At 39.3% G+C, this 18,731-nt stretch overlaps 1 protein-coding gene and 1 long non-coding RNA gene across 2 annotated transcripts in view; both read left to right on the forward strand.

The window, feature by feature from the left end:
* LOC147320981 (uncharacterized) overlaps nt 1–18,731 on the forward strand; it is a 76,513-nt gene that overhangs the window by 18,726 nt on the left and 39,056 nt on the right. The gene's annotated exons all lie outside the window — the stretch shown is intronic.
* Nucleotides 10–2,885, forward strand: LOC147320982 (E3 SUMO-protein ligase ZBED1-like). Its single transcript, XM_086307537.1, has 3 exons — nt 10–1,460; nt 1,757–1,907; nt 2,013–2,885. Exons 1-3 carry the CDS (start codon nt 190–192, stop codon nt 2,457–2,459), a joined length of 1,869 nt encoding a protein of 622 aa, XP_086163663.1. The 5' UTR covers nt 10–189; the 3' UTR covers nt 2,460–2,885.

The raw sequence follows: 18,731 nt of genomic DNA on the forward strand, positions 1-18,731 counted from the left end.
CTAGGGGTGGGTTTAAAAAATCGATTCATCGATTAAAATCGATTCTAACTGGAATAAAACGATATCGATTCATTAAATCCGGAAATCGATTTTTTTTTATACATATGTAGTTTGCCGCGTATGAAACTTGCAAGCGGTTAACATGAGGAAGTCACGCGAGAGTTAAGTGACCTGGATGCATGAACCATCATGGCTACTCCCGGGAATGTGCCACCGAGCCTAAAGGCAGATGTCTGGCAACACTTTGGATTTAAGAACTGTGAAGACAGTGAAGAGCCGGACAAAAGCAAAGCCGTATGTAAGATGTGCAAAATGGAGGTAAAGCACTGTGGAAATACCACAAATCTCAGAAATCATTTAACGAGGCATCATCCAGATATCCCGCTAGCAAAAACGGCCGACACCAAGCAACGCTCACTCGAAAAGGCATTTGCAATGAAGTTGGCATCCACTTCTCCACGTGCCCAAAAAATAACCCAGTCTGTGGCAACTTTCATATGTAAAGATATACGTCCGTACAGCGTTGTTGAAAATGATGGCTTCCAAAACCTCATTAATACGCTAGAACCACGCTATGTTTTACCATCACGCAAACATTTGAGTGAAGTGGTAATCCCAAACATGTATGAAAAAGTGAAACACGATGTTACAGCCTCACTCAAGTCAGCAGAGAGAGTCGCTATAACCTGTGACAGCTGGACATCCAGAGCAACAGATAACTACCTGACTATCACCTCACACCATATCGACCAGGAGTGGAGACTCGTGTCTCATGTCTTACAGACAAGAACCACCGAAGCAAGCCACACAGCAGCTAATTTATCTGAAATTATGTTCAAAGCAATCGAAGAATGGGAGCTTACAAACAAAAATCCAGTCATCGTAACTGACAATGCTGCAAATATGGTGCGAGCTGTAGAAATAACGGGCTGGTTGCACATTGGTTGTTTTGCCCACACACTCAATTTAGCTTCACAAGCAGGACTGAAAGTTCCAGCTGTTGCTCAGCTGCTTGGCCGAGTGAGACGCATAGCATCCTTTTTTCATCGCAGCACTGTTGCAAGTCGCAAGCTTAAAGAGAAGCAAAAGATACTGAATCTACCTGCCCATAAGCTGGTGACTGATGGGGTGACCAGATGGAACAGCACATTGGAGATGCTGGAACGCTTCCTAGAGCAACAACCAGCAATCTCTGCAGCTCTACTCTCACCTGAAGTGAGGAGAAGTGACAGTAATCTCTGTAGTCTTACAGAGGCTGACATAACTGATGGAGAAGATATAGTGAAAGCTTTGAAGCCGCTGAAAGCAGCCACACTGGTTATGTCTGAAGAAAAGTCCCCGACCCTTTCCATCATTGCACCTCTGCATGCACAGCTGCTGGAGAAGATGATCAGTGTCTCTCATGACTCCTCACTGATTAAAGACCTCAAGACTGCTGTATACGACAACTTGAAGTCAAGGTATGTTTATGAATTGTGTGTATATGCCATGAATGAGTGTAACTGTATGGATGCATGTATTACATGAAAATTCTTATTATAGTGAAAAAATCTATATATTATAAAAAATGTTAGTTAAGCCCTCTTGTCTAGTAATAGGCCTTTTGATTTTATATCTATCTATCTATAGATGTTTATATATAAATTATGGAAACAAAGTCGTATATTAATGTTTCTGATCTTGCATGAGTATGTAACCATGCACATGTATATCCAACATAATAAACTGAGTTAAATGTGCAAAATCTCTTTTCAAGATATGTGGCCCTAAAGGACAAGCTCTACATTGCATCAGCATTAGATCCTCGCTTTAAGGCCCTGCCATTCTTGTCCAAAGAGACCTGTAACAACACATTCTCTCAGTTGGTGTTGGAAGCAGCAGGTTTGGAGAACGTGGACACAGCTATTGTGAGTTACAGAAACAAAAACAAAAAATTCTTGGTTTTTTTGCACTACTCGAGTTAGAATATAAATAGTAATTTCTTTATTAATTAAGTTTTCATTTTTCTACAGCGACAGTCTGATGGTGACACATCTGAGGAAACTGTCCCTGACATCTCTCTTGGTGGTGTTGATGAAGTGGATTATGCCCCTCCAATTAAGAGGTCAAAGGACTCTGCATTAATTTTTCTCCTTGGGCCAGCCTACTCAACAAAAACCACAGCACCACAGAAAACACCAACTCAGAAGGCAAAGGAAGAAGTGAATCGATACAGGGACGTTGAGCCTGTTGCACTTTCTGAGGATCCTTTGATCTGGTGGAGGGACCATGAAAGGGAGTATCCTCTCTTGGCTCTACAAGCAAAGCAGTATCTTTCCATACCTGGGACCAGTGTTCCTTCTGAACGAGTGTTTTCAACTGCTGGTGACATTGTTACCGCACAAAGGAGCTGCCTGACTCCACAACATGTAGACCAGCTTCTCTTCTTGCAGAAAAACCTTACAGTCTCAAAGAAGTGAGAGGGTAGTTATAAATAAGGCTAAATTGCATTAGTTTCACAGAGGTTTTACAATACTGTTCAATATGTTTTCATTTTTTGAAGTATTTTAAAAGGCAGTTTTTCATTTTCTGATCGGTCAGTTTCTGTCAGTTCACTTGTACATGCTGTGTTATACTGTGTGTCTCCAAAACACAATAGTGGATTTCAGAAAAGCTGTGTGAGACACTAACAGCAAAACTATTTCTCTGAGGTTTTACTGATGTTTACAAAAGATGTGTTCTATTTGCACTGGATCCCTGATCCACTTGAAATGTATGTATGAAAAAATATATATACTAATGTTAATTAAAAATTACATTATTTAACTGCTTTAGTATCTGTTCTTAATTTTGAAATTTATGTAATTCATTCACAAGGCTTAGAGGGTTCTTTTGACAGTACATATACAAGGTGAATTATCATAATTTTATATATATTATGGTTCATATAATAATATTTCGGACTGATTCAAAATCGAATCGAATTGAATCGAATCGTGGATCGAATCGATTCGGGACCTTGTGAATCGGAATCGAATCGATTCTAGAAATCAGTGACGATTCCCAGCCCTAGTGGTGGCATCATGGTATGGGGAATATTTTCATGGCACACTTGGGGCCTCAGTCTGTACACAGTCTACCCATCTTCTGATCTCTCCTTCCAGAAGGACAATGTGTTACATCACAAAGCTCAGATAATCTCAGATGGATTATTTGAACATGATAATAAGTTCACTGCAGTCAAATGGCCTCTACAGTCTCAAGATCTCAATCCAATTTGAGACTGGTAAGTGTTGGAATGGCAAATTCCCATCATGGATGTGTAGCTAACAATGTGCAGCAACTGTGTGATGCTGTCATGTTGATGTGGACCGACATCTCTGAGGAATGTTTCCAGCACCTTTGTTGAATCTGTGCCATGAAGAATTAAGTCAAAGGGAGTCCCAGCTGGTTCTAGTAAGGTGTATCTAATAAAATGATCAGAGAGTATATATAGCATTAGTTCACAACAAGGCCATCTCAAAGTGCTTTATATTATAAAGTAAACTCCCAGAATTTTAAAGAGACCACTGCAAGCAATTGATGGAAAAAAAAAAAAATCTATTTTAACAGGATGAGTCTCACCAGCCTATTTGGCCTCTGTTGTTACTGGTTGAGATGGTGAGGAACAGCATAGAGAGAAAAGGGGAGACATTTGATAAAATGATATGAGTTAATGAGTCAGCATAAGTGTACATGCCAAATAATTAACAGCAGATAGAATTGAATCAGTTTAAATAGTCTATATGGTGCCAGCATCACGCTGTGTCTCTCACCTAGTCATTAGAACATCATGAGAAATGCCAGCACTCACTGTTGTTACATTTATTGTATCTGAATATACGCTGTTGAGTTTAAAACATGAAGCAGAGGCGATTATCTCCATCAGTATGAGGCTTGACTGCAAAGTCCACAGTTTCAAATGCACACAAAGTGCTAACTTCAGTCTGAGCACCAGTTCTCCAAGGTCGTGGGCAAAGCAATTCGAGGCTGTCAATCATATCACAGCCATTGAATAAAAGTAATATTTTCAGTGGTGGGCTCATGCTGCTCTCACCTCCAAATGACACTGAGCCCCTTGGTGGCTGTCCATGGGAAGCACAGAAGAGATGGCTGACTCTTAGAAGTATTCGATATTTTGAGCATTTTCATGCGTCGCTGCTTCACTTCCCCTCATTATGTGTACTGGCTCAGTGTTCTCAGTTTAGCAGTGCAGTAATGGAGATTTAGGTAGATGGCTCAAGAGGCAGGTTGACAGTCTGAACACCTGTCAGTCAGCTACACAGACTTCCTGTTTGTGTTCAGTCACGTTACCTCAGCAAGCATTTGATGATTGCAAACAAGCAGGGGATCTCTAATGAGCTGACCGTGTTTTGCCTAAGTTGCTGCATTTACATTGAAATGCACAGAGCTAAAAAATGTTCTGAAAGTCACTGAGCATTTGCCATTTTTGTGGCCAATTTGTGAAGTATCAAGGGAAAATGGATTGCACTTGTTATCAGAACTCATTAAATTCATTTTCCTCATGAGCAATTGATTTTTATGCATAAACTAAATGAAAACAGATGTTGACCTTCTTTTGAACCACTGAACCCCTCGGTATTTAGCGAGCTTTTTAGAATATAGATGGAATTTGTTTCAGTGAGACTTTAAGCATCCAAGGAGAATGAATACAAATCTTTCCTTATTATTGCTGGTATCGACTTTACCATTGTAAACAACGCTTAAAAATCAGGCAAGGGTATAACATTCGTGCTTCTGTCACATTTTTATTGTTCTATAAAGTTATGCATTAATTTTCCTTTCATTACATGTTATTTCTGTTTGGTGCATTCTCCAAAAATGTATTTAATTAAGCTGGCAATCATAATCGCGTGAATGATTCTCCATTCATTCACCTTTATGTAATTGGGACATATGCTATGATGAAAGTTATATGTAGATATTACAAGTAAGACTGTAATATTGGCCATGAGTTCAGTCAAGAGATCACAATGTTCAGATTCTGTCAGATTAAAGGGATGCATGTCTGAAAAGCCCATAATTATCAGTACTGGAAGCAAGTGATTTTCTTATCTGTGTAATTGTCTGTCTTTCTTGTGCTCTCACTTGTTTGATAATAACCCAGTGTGCTGACTGAGAGATAACATAACAGCAGAGTTATTATCATACTTTGTGTGATTTTACGCCGTGTTTTGATCGTGTGAGTTAGTCATTTGTTTGGCCAGCTTCTTACAGGGAACCTTATGTTCTATTACTCACCCCTTCCCTCCCTCCATGCTTGCATCCCTTTTATCCATCCCTTTCACCAACCCATGGGAGTCTGTGGCCACAACCATCCTCATTAAACTTACAGCCATCAAGATAAGACTCAATTACTGCAAGCTTCTGCGCTGGCATCGAAGATCAATATTGAAGTTTAAAAAGAAAAAAGAAGAAAAAGAAAAGAAAAGCTGGGGTGGCTGGAGGTGGCATTTAATAGTGTGAGTTATGGGTGGGTAATGTGGCCAAAAGATCATAAGTTGATCATCTGGGAATCACAATTTTTCTAACCCTCTCTAAAAAAAAAAAGAAAAGAAAGAAAAAGTCTTCAGCCAAGCCAGTTTTTGGCTTTTAAACATTTCCATTTGTAGTATTTTATGAATGTAGTGTAAAGTGCTTTGGGGTCCATAAGGACTAAGTAGAGCGCTATACAAATACAGGCCATTTACCATTTACGACAATGTGACGTAAACAGTGGCAACTAATGCCACGTTATTTTTTAGCTTATTGCTTACTGCAATATAAGTAATCTCCCTCTCCAAAGTTTACCACCTTGCTTATAATCTTTACAAATGCTACGTTTATTAACATCTATTTAGGTCAGCTGTGCTGTGAAAAATAAACTTTCTCCATGCTCTCTGAGATGTTCTTTAATAGGTTTATGGTACAGTGTTACTGCCAATCTTCCACCAAGTCTTTTTTTTTGTCCACTGTACCATTTTCAAAAAAGGTTACATCCCCAAGATCCAGAGTCAGTCAAAAAACCTTCTTAGAATTCAGATTTAACAAATTCATGTAGCAACATGTAGAAAAAATTCCAGAACACATGGTTATTTATTTAGTTAATTGAGCGGTCTTTACATTTACTTTTTAAAGCTAATCATCTACCTAATTAAGAGCATCACTGATAAATGATCATGTAATATCAAAGATGGTTGTCATGTCACTTCCTGTTAATCTAATGTGCATGCAGCTGATGGGACAGAGAATAAATAAATACAATACATGAGAATTTCAAGCTTCACCAGAACACACACAGCATGTTTCCTACCTTAGCTAATGGCTAGGATTAGGCAGTAGGAGAGCTGCATGCATGCTCCCTGTGTTCAGTTTCTCTTCCAGATATGCAAGGATTTACTTTAATGCAGATTGATTTTTTTTTCATGTGCAAATGTAAACACAAGCGTTATAGATTGCCAGTGAGATCACATCTAGATCCGCATGCTACATCATACAAAATTCAATCTTAAAAGCATTATGAAAAACGTAGAAAGATAAAATGTAACTGAGCAGAAGATGTTTAAGTACAGAGAACTTCACTTCACTTGTTCTCAATAATTCCATTTGGCAGCTGTTTTTAGTCATGCAACATTTATCTGTTTTCAGTCAATAATTTCACATCAAATAATCTTTTGAGTTGATTGCTGTTTTCGCTGCTATTGAACTAGTTTAGCAAGGCAGTAGCAATACCTTTCCCAAGGAGAAAAGGAAGCAGAGAAACCAGTGTTTGTTCAAGTAGTCATTTCATTCGTCTTCTTTTACAGCTAAAAAGAATTGTTTACACAGGCGGTTGTAGAGAAATTGCAGGCTTCCAACATTTGCAGCAACACAACTGTTAATAGTCAGAAACTAGAGAAATGCAGTAACTAGGATAGACATGTGCATTAATAAAATACAAATCAGAATGTATACAATATGCAGAGTTTGCATTTGCAGTTTTTGATGTAACTGTGCAGAAAACAATAGTAAAAGTATGTTTAAATACAACTTTATTCCATATTTTTCTCAGTAATTAAGGAATGACTATGGATCTAAACTAAAATTATTATTATTTTACAATTTATCTTGCCCTGTTCTTCCAGTGAACATAAATGGCATATCAGAACTATTCAAATGGGTTGTGATTAGATGACCATGAGAGGCGTATAACTCTGGTATCAAAAGTTCTTGCCTGTGCGTTAGCTTCTATCTGCTCTCGCTGCATTAAAATCATGCTGCTTTGATGTCTACATCATCAGATCAACCTGAGTGAGTGGTGGCTACATCACTGGATGTGGGCAGTACAACACCGATTAATGTCCGGGTGCATCTTTCCCTTTAACGCAATGGCCTCTAGTAATTTGGGGAGGTACAAAATTAAGTGGTAAAAGTGAAGTAAAAAAGAGTCAGCATTCTCGCTTGTGTTTTATCTCTTAGTCTAACCCGGTGTGTACTGTGTAGGACAGGCTTTGACGGAAAGAATTATTGTATTTTGCTTTACAGTGTTTCTTGCCTTCTTGTCCATCCCCTTGCCTGTGACCTGGAAATCAATCTCACGACCCCCATGTTGAAAGTTGTCTCAATGCCTACAATGCATCAGAAGAACAGAGGAGGGGAGATAGGCTAACAGAGGAGCTACTATGGCGCATACACAGGTGTATGCTTTTAAAAAATTGCTTTTACCTTTATTGTGCTGTAAAAACAGAAAATGCAAACAGCTGGAATATGCATACCATGTGGAAGACTCTTTAAAAAACTTATTCTGTGTGTTTCTAAGCTGTGTTTATAACTTTGATCAAACTCATTTGTATCTGTGTGATTAAAAAAAGTATAGCTGTGACAAATAACAGCAGCGTAAATATCGATGCATGCAAGCATAGCATGGATGGAAGTACTGAAATTAAGCTCTAACTATGAGGATCATAATGGTCACCTCACTGCATCATATTACTCATGCAACCAATGTAATGAATACATAGAATGCAATTAAATCAAACTGTATTCTAACACATTCCTGACAACATTTTACATTTTTGTCTTTTTGATTCAAAACTGTGATTTTATATATTAAACCAATGAAAAAAGCAGCAAAGGCTTAAAATAAGGACATAAGGTTAAGCTCAGCTACATTCTCGCCAGCTCAGCTGATCTCAAGGTCAGTCAACAGCTGACGGAAAAGCTTCCACACATCCAAGTGGTAAGTCTTAGTTAAGGCAGGGTGTTTAATCTGCTTTAGCTGGCCCACAGTTACTGCATATCTACAAGCTGCTTAGAGCTTCCTTTTATGTGGTGTATGATTTAATCAGTACCATTTCCACTGTCACTGATGACCGCCGTCTTTGGTGTTGGGGTCTTTTAGTTGTTTTCCCTGCCTTCAGCTTTCCTTGTGTATGCACATGGAAGGTATAGGTAAATGTGCTCTCGCATCCATGCGGAATATCAGGAAGGTCACAGCACATAGCCGTACTACCAAGTATACCTAACAGTAGATGGAAAGAAAACCAGTTCAGATTATAGCGGAACTGGCTAAAATACGTTTGCTTGATGTTGCAAATGGATTGCTTATTAAAAAACAACAAAACAAAGAACCATAGCTTCATTTTGGCATCTAGTAAATGTTTTTTGACTCATAGGATGCCAGTGGGATAGAACAACAAGACCACCTAGTTTATCAGTCAAATGACATTTTAATAAACATCCAAAAATGTAAGATTGTTATAGCCAGTAAAAACTGTTTAATCTGGCTCAGGATCAGGAAATCTCACTCCTGGAATCTCATTATTAGTTCTGGCTGTTACTTTTGTACTTTTATGTTTTCTCGCTCAGAAATAATTAATCTCTTGGTGACATTGCAGCCATCCAAGTGGTTTAACTGGAAAATATGTGTTGATGGATGTGAGGATTTGAGGAAATTTGTGGTTACACAAGGTTATAAACAAACAGTAAAAAGCCGGGCCTGGTTAAAAGCAGTGTTTTTATTTATCCAAAGCACCTAGGCTTTGGATAAATAAAGCACTGCTGGCAATTATATACACACATACTGCAGCAGTTCTCTGGGTAAAAACGCCTTGGTGATGCCAGAGTAGGATGATCAAACTGCTTCGAGGTGAGAGGAAAGCAACTCAAAGAAGAAACTCAAATAACCACTTGTTATAACCAAAGTATGCAGAAGAGCATCACCAAAGCTTGAAGCAGATGGGGTACAGCTGCAGAAGACCACATCGGCTTCAGCTAATAACAGGAAACTGAGGCTACATTTATACGGACTCTCCAAAACTGGACATTGGAAGATTGGAAAAATGTTGCCTGGTCTGAGGATGAGATGGGATATGAATTTGGTGTAAACAACATGGAAGCATGGATCTACTGGTAATGTAAAGTGAGGTGGTCCATTCTTTTATGGCCACAAAGAATTACCGGTAAGACAGCTCTGAAGTTAATGAGGGATCCACCCGAGTTCTAGAAAGGTGTAACTAATGAAGTGACTGGTGAGCGTGTAAACAGTCTAAAGGCTTAACATGCAAATGGTGAAATAAAAAAACAAATGTGCCAATGCACACCTCAACTCCTTGACCAGATCTGCTCTCAGGTCCCCCTCACATGTGGCAATTGGAGTCCTTATGGGACCAAAAGTTGAACACTCCTGGCTCATCAGGAAATGGAAAGTCGTCAGTGAAACAGGACCCTGTGATTATTTAGGTTCACAAGCTGTTAGTGCGATGGCTTTTTAATCGTTGCTAATGGAGTTTCAACTAACATAAAAAACCAGTGGGAGTTTAGAGTGCGACTTTGGCCCAATCCTCCCCCCCGTTCTGCCAGTCTACCACTTCATGATATCCAGTCTCATATCCTTTTTTTCTTTTCTTGTCTCTCTTGCTCTTGTCTCTTTTACCTCCCCCTCCTTGGGCAGCAATTATGTACTGGAAAAGGAGTAGCTGTTATTTTTAATGTAGCGCCAGCTCTGTTGCCTTTTAAAAGCAAACACAACACAATATTGCACACAGCAGAGGCCAAACTCACCCCGGGGCTATGTATTAGATGCTGAAGTGGCTATTTAGAGTGAAAGTAAATGAGTCAAGGGATGACAGGTGAACCAAACGCTTTGAGTTCACAAAAACCAAGGACGCCCACTCCCCAACGCATTCTTCATATGTTACAAAAATAAAAAAAGAAGACTGAATCCCACCACTCACTTCTCCCTTAGATTGCCATAGTGAAGGGAACCTGCTGTGGCAGTCTCTTTCTTGTCCTCCCACCATCTCCCCCTTTCTTTTTCTGCCTCTCATTCAGTCTCTCCACCTTTCCACCTGCTGGTGCTGACTGTAGGTAGAAGCAGATATGGGATTTGAAAGGCCTGCATTTTAGAAAAGTGAGCTGCACCCACACCTACCCCCCCCCCCCCCAATCCCCGCTGTGCTCCAAGTTGAGCCGTCACACGGATAAAATCAGGTGGGGAGCGGTGAAGATACATTGTCAGGAAAACTATAAAAGCATCAAGGTAAAATGTCTGTTATTAAACCCAGGAAGGAAAAATGAAAAAACAAAACAAAACCCCCAAACCTCAAAACAAAGTTAACACATGCACTTCTGCCATGAAAGGATTTCAAGTTAGAATTTGTTGTTGGGAACATTTGCTTCAGAACCACACCTGGCCCAAACTTGTTTGGCAGTTTTACTGAGGGAGCCTTTGACTTTTAGTTCATATATGTGTCATCATGAACTGTGAAACAGACTGGAAATGTGCTATTGCTCTTTGAGTGCTGTTTGCCCAGCATCTGGATTCATTTTTACTTTTAAATTATACAAAAAAAAGAAGGTAGATCCCACATGTTCAGAACAAACCCAGTCTAGAAAAATTATATATACATATATCGTGTACAATACATTAATGTACAATATACTGCAACAAAAATATAAAATATAATGTTATAATTATATTTTCTCCAGTGCCTTCCTAACACAAATAACATGTTTTTCTTTAAAAAAACAAAGGGTAAAAAGGTTGTGCATACACAGTTAAATGTCATACCTCCTACAGAGCAAACCTGGTGCTCTACTGCTGACTCAGCATACTCAGTGCTTCCTTTTCATATGGCTCATTGGGCTTTTGTCCCTTGGTCCCACAGTCACTGCAACACATCCTACCACTACATAAATTCCACCTGAGAATATTTGCACTCTCCTCAAACCTACCATTATGTCCCACTGGCTTTTTGTTGTTTTTTTTTTAGTTCACCTTGAATTTATGTAAGTGTGTGTGCTCCCAGTGACTGAACTGAGCTGGCACACAAAGCAGGAAATTGTGGTCAGGGTGGTGAATCATCATTTATACATTTTTGGATCAACATGGTACAGCGTGCTGTTTCCTGTAGTGAGGCTTAGGATGTAAAATTATGAGTATAAAGCAGCTATAAAAAAATAAATAAATAAAACTCCCGGTTTTCTTAGGTCTTGCAGTGCATTTGGGGACACTGTTTTGATGATGAATAAACTGGTTTATTTACTGTCGAGGGTGACGCAAGCATTAGCACCTAGGGTGGATGAATGGTCACCTTCTCATGGAGGAAAGACTGAGAGTTGTGTTGTTGGGGGCAATAATTGCAGATTAAGTCTCCCTATGCAGATTTATCCCAAGTGATAGATTATTATGGGACAGATCATCTTATCCAGAACTTCAGGGAGACAGATGGTGGGTGGTTGAACACAGATAGATAATAGTTGTACAGATACTAACTGCTTCTGTTTCACTTGCAGCCCTTTGAATGCTTTAGTTTGTAGTCGCCCCCCCCCCCCCCCCCCCCACACACACACACACACACTTCTGCTGGTGGCTAATTCATACCTTATTTTTGTTCTGGGGAAGCAACGTTGAGCTCAATTTGGGACGCAAAAGAGAGCAGTGGGATAATCTCATTAAATCAGGTGTAACGCCTTAGTCCTATTTCCTATAGTCTTATTTCCTTATTCCTAATGAATGGCATACCTTCTGTAATTACTCCCAGTAGCATGTTTAAAATTTCTAGGTAACTTCTAGGTATATCAGGTTATCTATTGTAATAATCCAATCAAATGCTCCATAGTAGCCATATTGAATATCCTTTAGGAATCTACTTGATATGTGCTCAGAGTCCATATCTGTTACATCATCTTGACTGCTGTACCGAGATATTAGAAATCCATACACTCAAAATATGATGTATGACTCCACAGGCGTGGAATTGACTGGGGCTTTGGTGTGCTGCAGAACGTTTTCTTTTCTGAAGAAGCTGAGAAAAAAAAGAAAGAAAGGTTACAGAATCCAGAATAATTTGCTCATTCAGTATAGTGGAAAAGGTCAACCCCATAAGGCAACTTAAGAAACAGACTATTACTCTTGATGAGGACAGATAGCTTGTATTTCTGAGCTGCATGTGAAAGTTAAGTGGCTTATATGGCTGTTATATGGCAGAGCCGAAGGTAATTTAGCCATATTTTCACTATGTATATGTCACCATACCTATATATAACTGGAGGGAATTTCTTAGCCATTATTACTGTCATTTAAGTAAATTAGCTTTTGAAAAATTCACATTCTCTGAGGGCTAAATGTAGTTAAAATGTTCATGTAACACAGATTTCACACTAGCTGATATTACTAACTGTTGTGGCTGATTTATATCACTAAATATGTCTGATCCATCTGTAACAACAAAGGAGACTGTAATGGTAAAGATGATGATAATAAAACATAGAAAATGATTTTGCACATCTTGAAATAGTGGAAAAACACAAATATGGTTAAAACTATTAGATGGGTTATGATGGTTACCCAAAAATAGTATCATTTTGACCAAAAAGCCTTTTTTTATATGATTTGAACTGTTAGCGTAAATTTTAAGTACTTTTTATTATCTGTGCCAGAATCTTGTGTGTGTGTGTGTTTAGGTAACATGTGTAAATAGTAATAGTGTGTCACTAGATTACTTCAGTGTTTTACTGCCCGTCCCAAGACAGACATTTACAGAGGTTGGCCAATAACTGGTGCATATGCTGTCCTAATCTGTTTCTTCTGCTCTGCCAGGTGTGCAGGCAGAAGGCACTTCTGCAAGGACACCCAACTACCCCAAAATTCTGCACTTAAGACAAAGCTGGAGGACAGTCATGACATAAATCTTACTGTAATTATGTTGTAAACATAGAGGAAACAATAAAACTTTGTTTTGATGTGTGCTGCAACAGAGTGGGAAGCCTAATCTTGGACAAACTGCTTATGGCACAACTGGCTTCCTTCTCTAAGCTACTGTGGAAGTGATTGGATGCTGTTAATGTTTGTGGCCATGCGACTGATTGGTCCAGAGGACCCTCTTTCAGCTGCCCACTTTCACTAACCATCTGGTGCATAAGACACTGTTACTGTTTAGATAGTCAACCACCATTTAAGAAAATGTCCCCATGTGTCAGTTTGATATTAGAGCTTGCAGTCTTTAAGGCCTAAAAGTGACAAAAAAACAACAACAAAAAAATATACTAAAAGCAAAATGCTGTTGCTTTTATTGCTTGAACATGTGAGTCTAATATCAGCAGGTTTACTGTTATTTTTCCTACATAATGGCTCCCCTCAATAAAAACTTACATCTAGCTCACATGAAATTAGTGAAGCAGTTTATATGTTTAATAATTCAGTAGCTCTGCATTACAAATGCCCACACCAAAGGTTTGCTTTCATTCAGTCTGTTTAGTATAGAGTGGGATATCTGTGGGAGGAGGATCAGTCTAAATCTGTTGATGTGTTGATTTTTCTTTCTGTGTCAGCAAAATATTCAGGTTCGAAAATGTTTTAAGTGGATATATTATTAGTATCCTTGTGTGCATTTTAGATGTGTGCCAATGTGAACTGCTGTTCAGTTCCTACTGCAGTCCTTTAGTTTAGCACAGAGCAGCCCAGATTCTTTTTTTGTCCTTTTTTTTTCTGCTTCCAGAATTTAAACTTCATTTAGTTTCTTTTACTGACCGACATGTGATTTTTATACTACAGGCTATATACTAGCAATCGATTCATTGAAAATTCAGAATGTTACAATTTTACCCCCTAAGACCAGTCCCTCCTTAGATTTATTTTTGGTTGTCCTTTCATCTACTGTGAAACTGTCAGAAATTCATCTGTATCAAGAGCCGCTCATTCTCCTTCATCGGGCCAAATCTCCTTTACGCTAGTGCAAATGACCCCTTTCCTTACAAGTGGATACATTTCACACAAGCCCACTGAGAATGCTCAGTTGTAATCTAATATTTACCTGAACACCGCGCCGAACCATCTTCAGACTTTTCAGAGAAACCAATCATCTTTTCATTCTGTCTGCTTTCTGTAACAGCGAGGCAGCAGGGGCCATCCTGTCTGAGCTTCGTTCACGCCGACCTGTTGTCATATCTCCTATTACACTGAGGAGAAATGACACTGAAACATAGAACAACAGAAAAACACCCAGTGAAATACATTCTGCCACAACCTGAGAGATCAGACCCTGCGTGGCTGTGTTTGATTGAGGCTGTGAAACACTGAGGGGCTCTTTTGCTGATTATCTGTCCAAGATTGTGTCACTTTATTTGCCATCATTCCTGCAAAAGCAGACAGTGATTGTGACTTCTGTGTTGCTGCATTCCTCAGGTTCATCTGCCACATTTGTAAAGATTCATATTTGCATTTGCAAACAAATGGATTCATAAATCAGTTTTCCTGACTCACAATGTGGTGGCTATAATCCACTGAATTCCTGTGCCTAATGCCTTTAATGTCATATTATATCATTATAAATGTTGTAAATGTATTTAAGAAGTTTCAGTTCAGTGCCTTGGGATTACACCACATATAACCTGGCCGCCGGTGTTCTTAAGTGTCCTACTGTAGTTAAATTATTAGGACATTTTGTAGGACTACTACTTAAGATATGTTTTGTAACTTCCTCCTTTTAATTATGTTTCTTAGGCTGCTCAGCATTCGTCTTAATGGGAACTCTCTGCATTATCCACAGATATCATCTGTGTGGCTCGCCTGAGTGGGGCACTGAAGACTAAATTAGCTTTTACCTCCAGCAGCACTTCAGCTTTGGACTCTTGTCAGCTACAATTGTTTTGAGCTGATCTCTACTGCCTTTGTGATCTCCTTGGTGGTTTTCTCTAGCTGTTTGGGTTTCAAACCTGTTCTGTAAATAACACCACACTTATGATGCTGGGGAAGCACGGCAACCTAGCTCTCAATAGGGACTAAGGATGCTTGCAATCCTTTGACATGAGCTTTGATCAAATCCTAGTATTTCACTTTCTTTTGATAGTGGGGCATGATTAGCCTGTCCTTCCAACGATGCTGCTACCTCTCCCAGAAAGACAAAAAAAATGGACATCAAGCTTCTGACTGTTGATCTTGGAAGATTAGTGCATTTTTCTTTGTGAGAGCCATAACTTTGGATGGCTATAAAAACAAGACTTTGTGTTCTAGAATTACCAAGAGCATTTAAAAACAGATCAACATCAGTGTATCTAATGCACATCTGTTTTATATTATTTAATCTTTCTGGAACACTGGAGAACAAAGAAATCAGACATTTAAAGGAATAAACTTCAAAAGACATTTGAGTGATATGACCTGTGTGTTTGTTCACTTACAATGATCTATATGAGCTAAACATATTTACAAGGGCAGCTATGTGAGCCTTAGAACTGAGGTCCTTGAGGTGTGAAGCCCAGAAACAAATCCCCAATTACTCTGTGTGTAATAAGGTGACTCAGAGCCTGTCTCTCTTCTTCAAAGTTACTGGAGGAAAGCTAATGGGCTCTATGCTAATTAGAGTTGGCATTTGGTTTTTCTCGGCAGACCTGAAAGATGAGGTGAAGGGGTCAATAGCAGGGACAGCCATTATCATGACTCATGTGAAGGCCACATCCATATCCATGTTCTTCACATCTTTGGCCTTGAGGGTCGGGGAGAGAAATTAGAAAGAAAGAAATTGAGAGTAACTGCAAGATGAGAGAAACTATTAGAATTAGTTGGAAAGAAAATGAGAGAGAAGCGCATAAAGACAAGATGGAGCAAAGAGGGATGTAGGCGAGGCATTGGTCTGTCCTTGCCATTAGTCACACCGTCACAGCTCCCTGGCTTTATGGCAAGTTTCCTGTCATGGTGCTGCTTTTTAATTGACATTAAAAAGCACTGACCAGTATGTCAGTGTTCCCCTCTCCTTCTGTCTACACCCTCACACCTCCCTTCATTTTCGATCTCTTCAGCTCTCCGTGCTTGACTGACGTGGGCTGTCATTTACATACAGCGTGGCGTGACAGAATTGGCATCTTTACCTACCATCTCCTCAGCAGCTGCGATGGCCAGCAGTTCCGTCACGTCAGAACGGTTTGGCTTGTAAAACCCCGTTCTATATTCTGTATCTGTACAGGCAGCAGCTTCTGCCCGTCAGTGTCATATTTCATGGCCTTGTCATGTGTAAAAAAATAAAATAAAATAAAAATAATGCCGCCTTCCAGCTCCCACGAGTGCAGCAGAGCTCTAAGATTGTGTGAGGAGGAGAAGATGGAGACTAATGCATCTGCGATCGAAGGGATGATCTTTGTAGTAGAAGGCTGTTTAGAGTAGGAACATGCAAGATCTTTTTCCCCCTCACTGTATAACAATATATAGTCATAGAAAAATAGACCCAGTCCACGATGACCGTAAGAAAAAATCTCCTCCTATTTGCCCGTTACTCAACTCAACTCTGATTGACTTCCTGTGACTAAAACAAACCACTGTGCTATTTTTAGTATCCTTTTTGGCTGTTCTCTTGCTAGTAGCTCACAATTCACCGGGAGGCATGTTTAGTAGTTGTACCAGGGCTGGAGGAGAACAAAGCAACCTTAGCACTTTATCTTCTGCTCCTTTATGCTACACTTCTTCAGATCAGTGAAATAATGGTAATACATGTTAGTGCATCAATGAGTGAATGTATGCAGTACGTGTGTTTCTGTGTTTATCGCTCTAGTGTGTGTTTGCACTTGTGCAAAAACACATTTTATGGATGTCATGCATATACAGTGTATACAGTATAATTGTGTTGGCATTATTTTGTGTTCACGCATGCTCAAAGCAATCAGGGGGACACGGGCATTAATGAAAAGTTTGTAGAGGTCAGTTAGTGCAAAGACTTTATGGATAGTTACTAATGGAGAGAGAAAGCAAGCGAAAGATGGATAGAGGGAAGGACAGAAGGTGACAGATGGGCTATTAGAGACAGATAAAAGAGGAGATGGATAAATATAAAGTAATAGGGAGCAAGATGATACACACACAGACAGAGGAGGAGTGTGCAGACATCACTGCAAGAGTGCCAAAGCCATTTCAAGGACACACTACTCCTCCTGGTCCTCCTCCAGTGGCATTGATGTTTCTAGTACCATAGTTCAGGAGTTCATGTCCTTCAAGACTCCTGCAGAGTCCTGCTCACCTGCTCTGTTTTCTACACTGTTGACTGATGTTTCAAAATAACAGGCTTCCAATTTTTATATATTTAAAACAAATTGTTGTATTCATTACAATTTGTAATAAATAATTTCAAACCTGATGCGGGCAAATAAATAGGCAACATGCAGAATACTTGCTATTCATTATGTTTCTCATAGTGAAGCCATTAACACCTTGAGTGATGCAGTGTATTGTGTGCGCCTTTAACTGGAGCTCAGCTTATTTCTGCTCGCTCCTCCTCTTCCTTCATCCTTTCCCTTTGTAGTTCAGAACCATGATAATTCTTTTTGCATAGGAAGTTCTGATGAATTAAATCTTTGTCATTGCACAGATGACTATCACATAATATTTTGCATATAAGCAATAATTACAGAACATATTACATTTCTGTGTTTATCTTACCCGTTTAAACTCCATTCATCCATGGCTGGAGCTGTCAGACAGTGTAATCCAGGGATACCATGGGTAAGGCCCTAAGTCTATCTCAGGGGTCCCATTTAAAGTAAAATTAATAACCATTTTTAAAAACATGCTAGAGAGATAGATTCACTAGCTGGGCCCATGTCCTCATTTTAGGATTTACAGCGTTTTTAGTAGATAAAGGTGAATGGCTTAAACATGAATTGGCTGCGGTTGGGGAAGGCCTTGGAGGGCACTGGCAGCGGCTCCCGGGCCTGGCAGTGTACTAATGAGAAGTGAAAGAATTGAAAAAGGGGAGGGATACCAGATTCACGGATGCCTTTAAAACATACACAAAATAGATAAGGTCTTAAAACTTGAGTAGTTAGTTAACAAAACAATAAGAGATGCATTTATTAACTTATGAGTGACACATTTGGTCTTTGATGCGAGTTGACTAGTTAAATTCAAATTTGCCTGTTACTGTATTAATACAGATCGTGTGTACAGTAAGGCACGAGGCATTCTCAACTTACTCTTTTTCTTTCCTTTTTTTAAATGGTTGTTTACAATCGTGTTGATCCAAGATAATTTATTCCCCCGCTGCACTCATTGTAAGTTGCTCTGGATAAGAGTGACAGCTAAGTGCCTAAAATGTAAACATGTACTGTTAGTTTCAAGCTTCCAAATATGCTGACTGCTATTGGAGATGGCCGACACAGCCACAATGACACAGCCAAGTGCTTTTTCTGCTCCTTTTTCTCCTCTCATAGAGGAGAAAACCTGCTCCTGTCGTCATGATTAGTTCATA

Source organism: Aulonocara sp. 'chitande type north' Nkhata Bay, linkage group LG10 (genome assembly GCF_057382095.1).
Source record: "Aulonocara sp. 'chitande type north' Nkhata Bay isolate Kocher_YH1m ecotype deep benthic linkage group LG10, A_spYH_male_GT1.1, whole genome shotgun sequence".
Taxonomy (NCBI): domain Eukaryota; kingdom Metazoa; phylum Chordata; class Actinopteri; order Cichliformes; family Cichlidae; genus Aulonocara; species Aulonocara sp. 'chitande type north' Nkhata Bay.

Bases quoted from the DNA above. Each gene is read 5' to 3' on its own strand.
- LOC147320982 (XM_086307537.1), top strand. From the start codon at position 190: ATGGCTACTCCCGGGAATGTGCCACCGAGCCTAAAGGCAGATGTCTGG. The intron at 1,461-1,756 runs GTATGTTTATGA...TCTCTTTTCAAG, and splicing joins TACGACAACTTGAAGTCAAG to ATATGTGGCCCTAAAGGACA. The intron at 1,908-2,012 runs GTGAGTTACAGA...ATTTTTCTACAG, and splicing joins AGAACGTGGACACAGCTATT to CGACAGTCTGATGGTGACAC.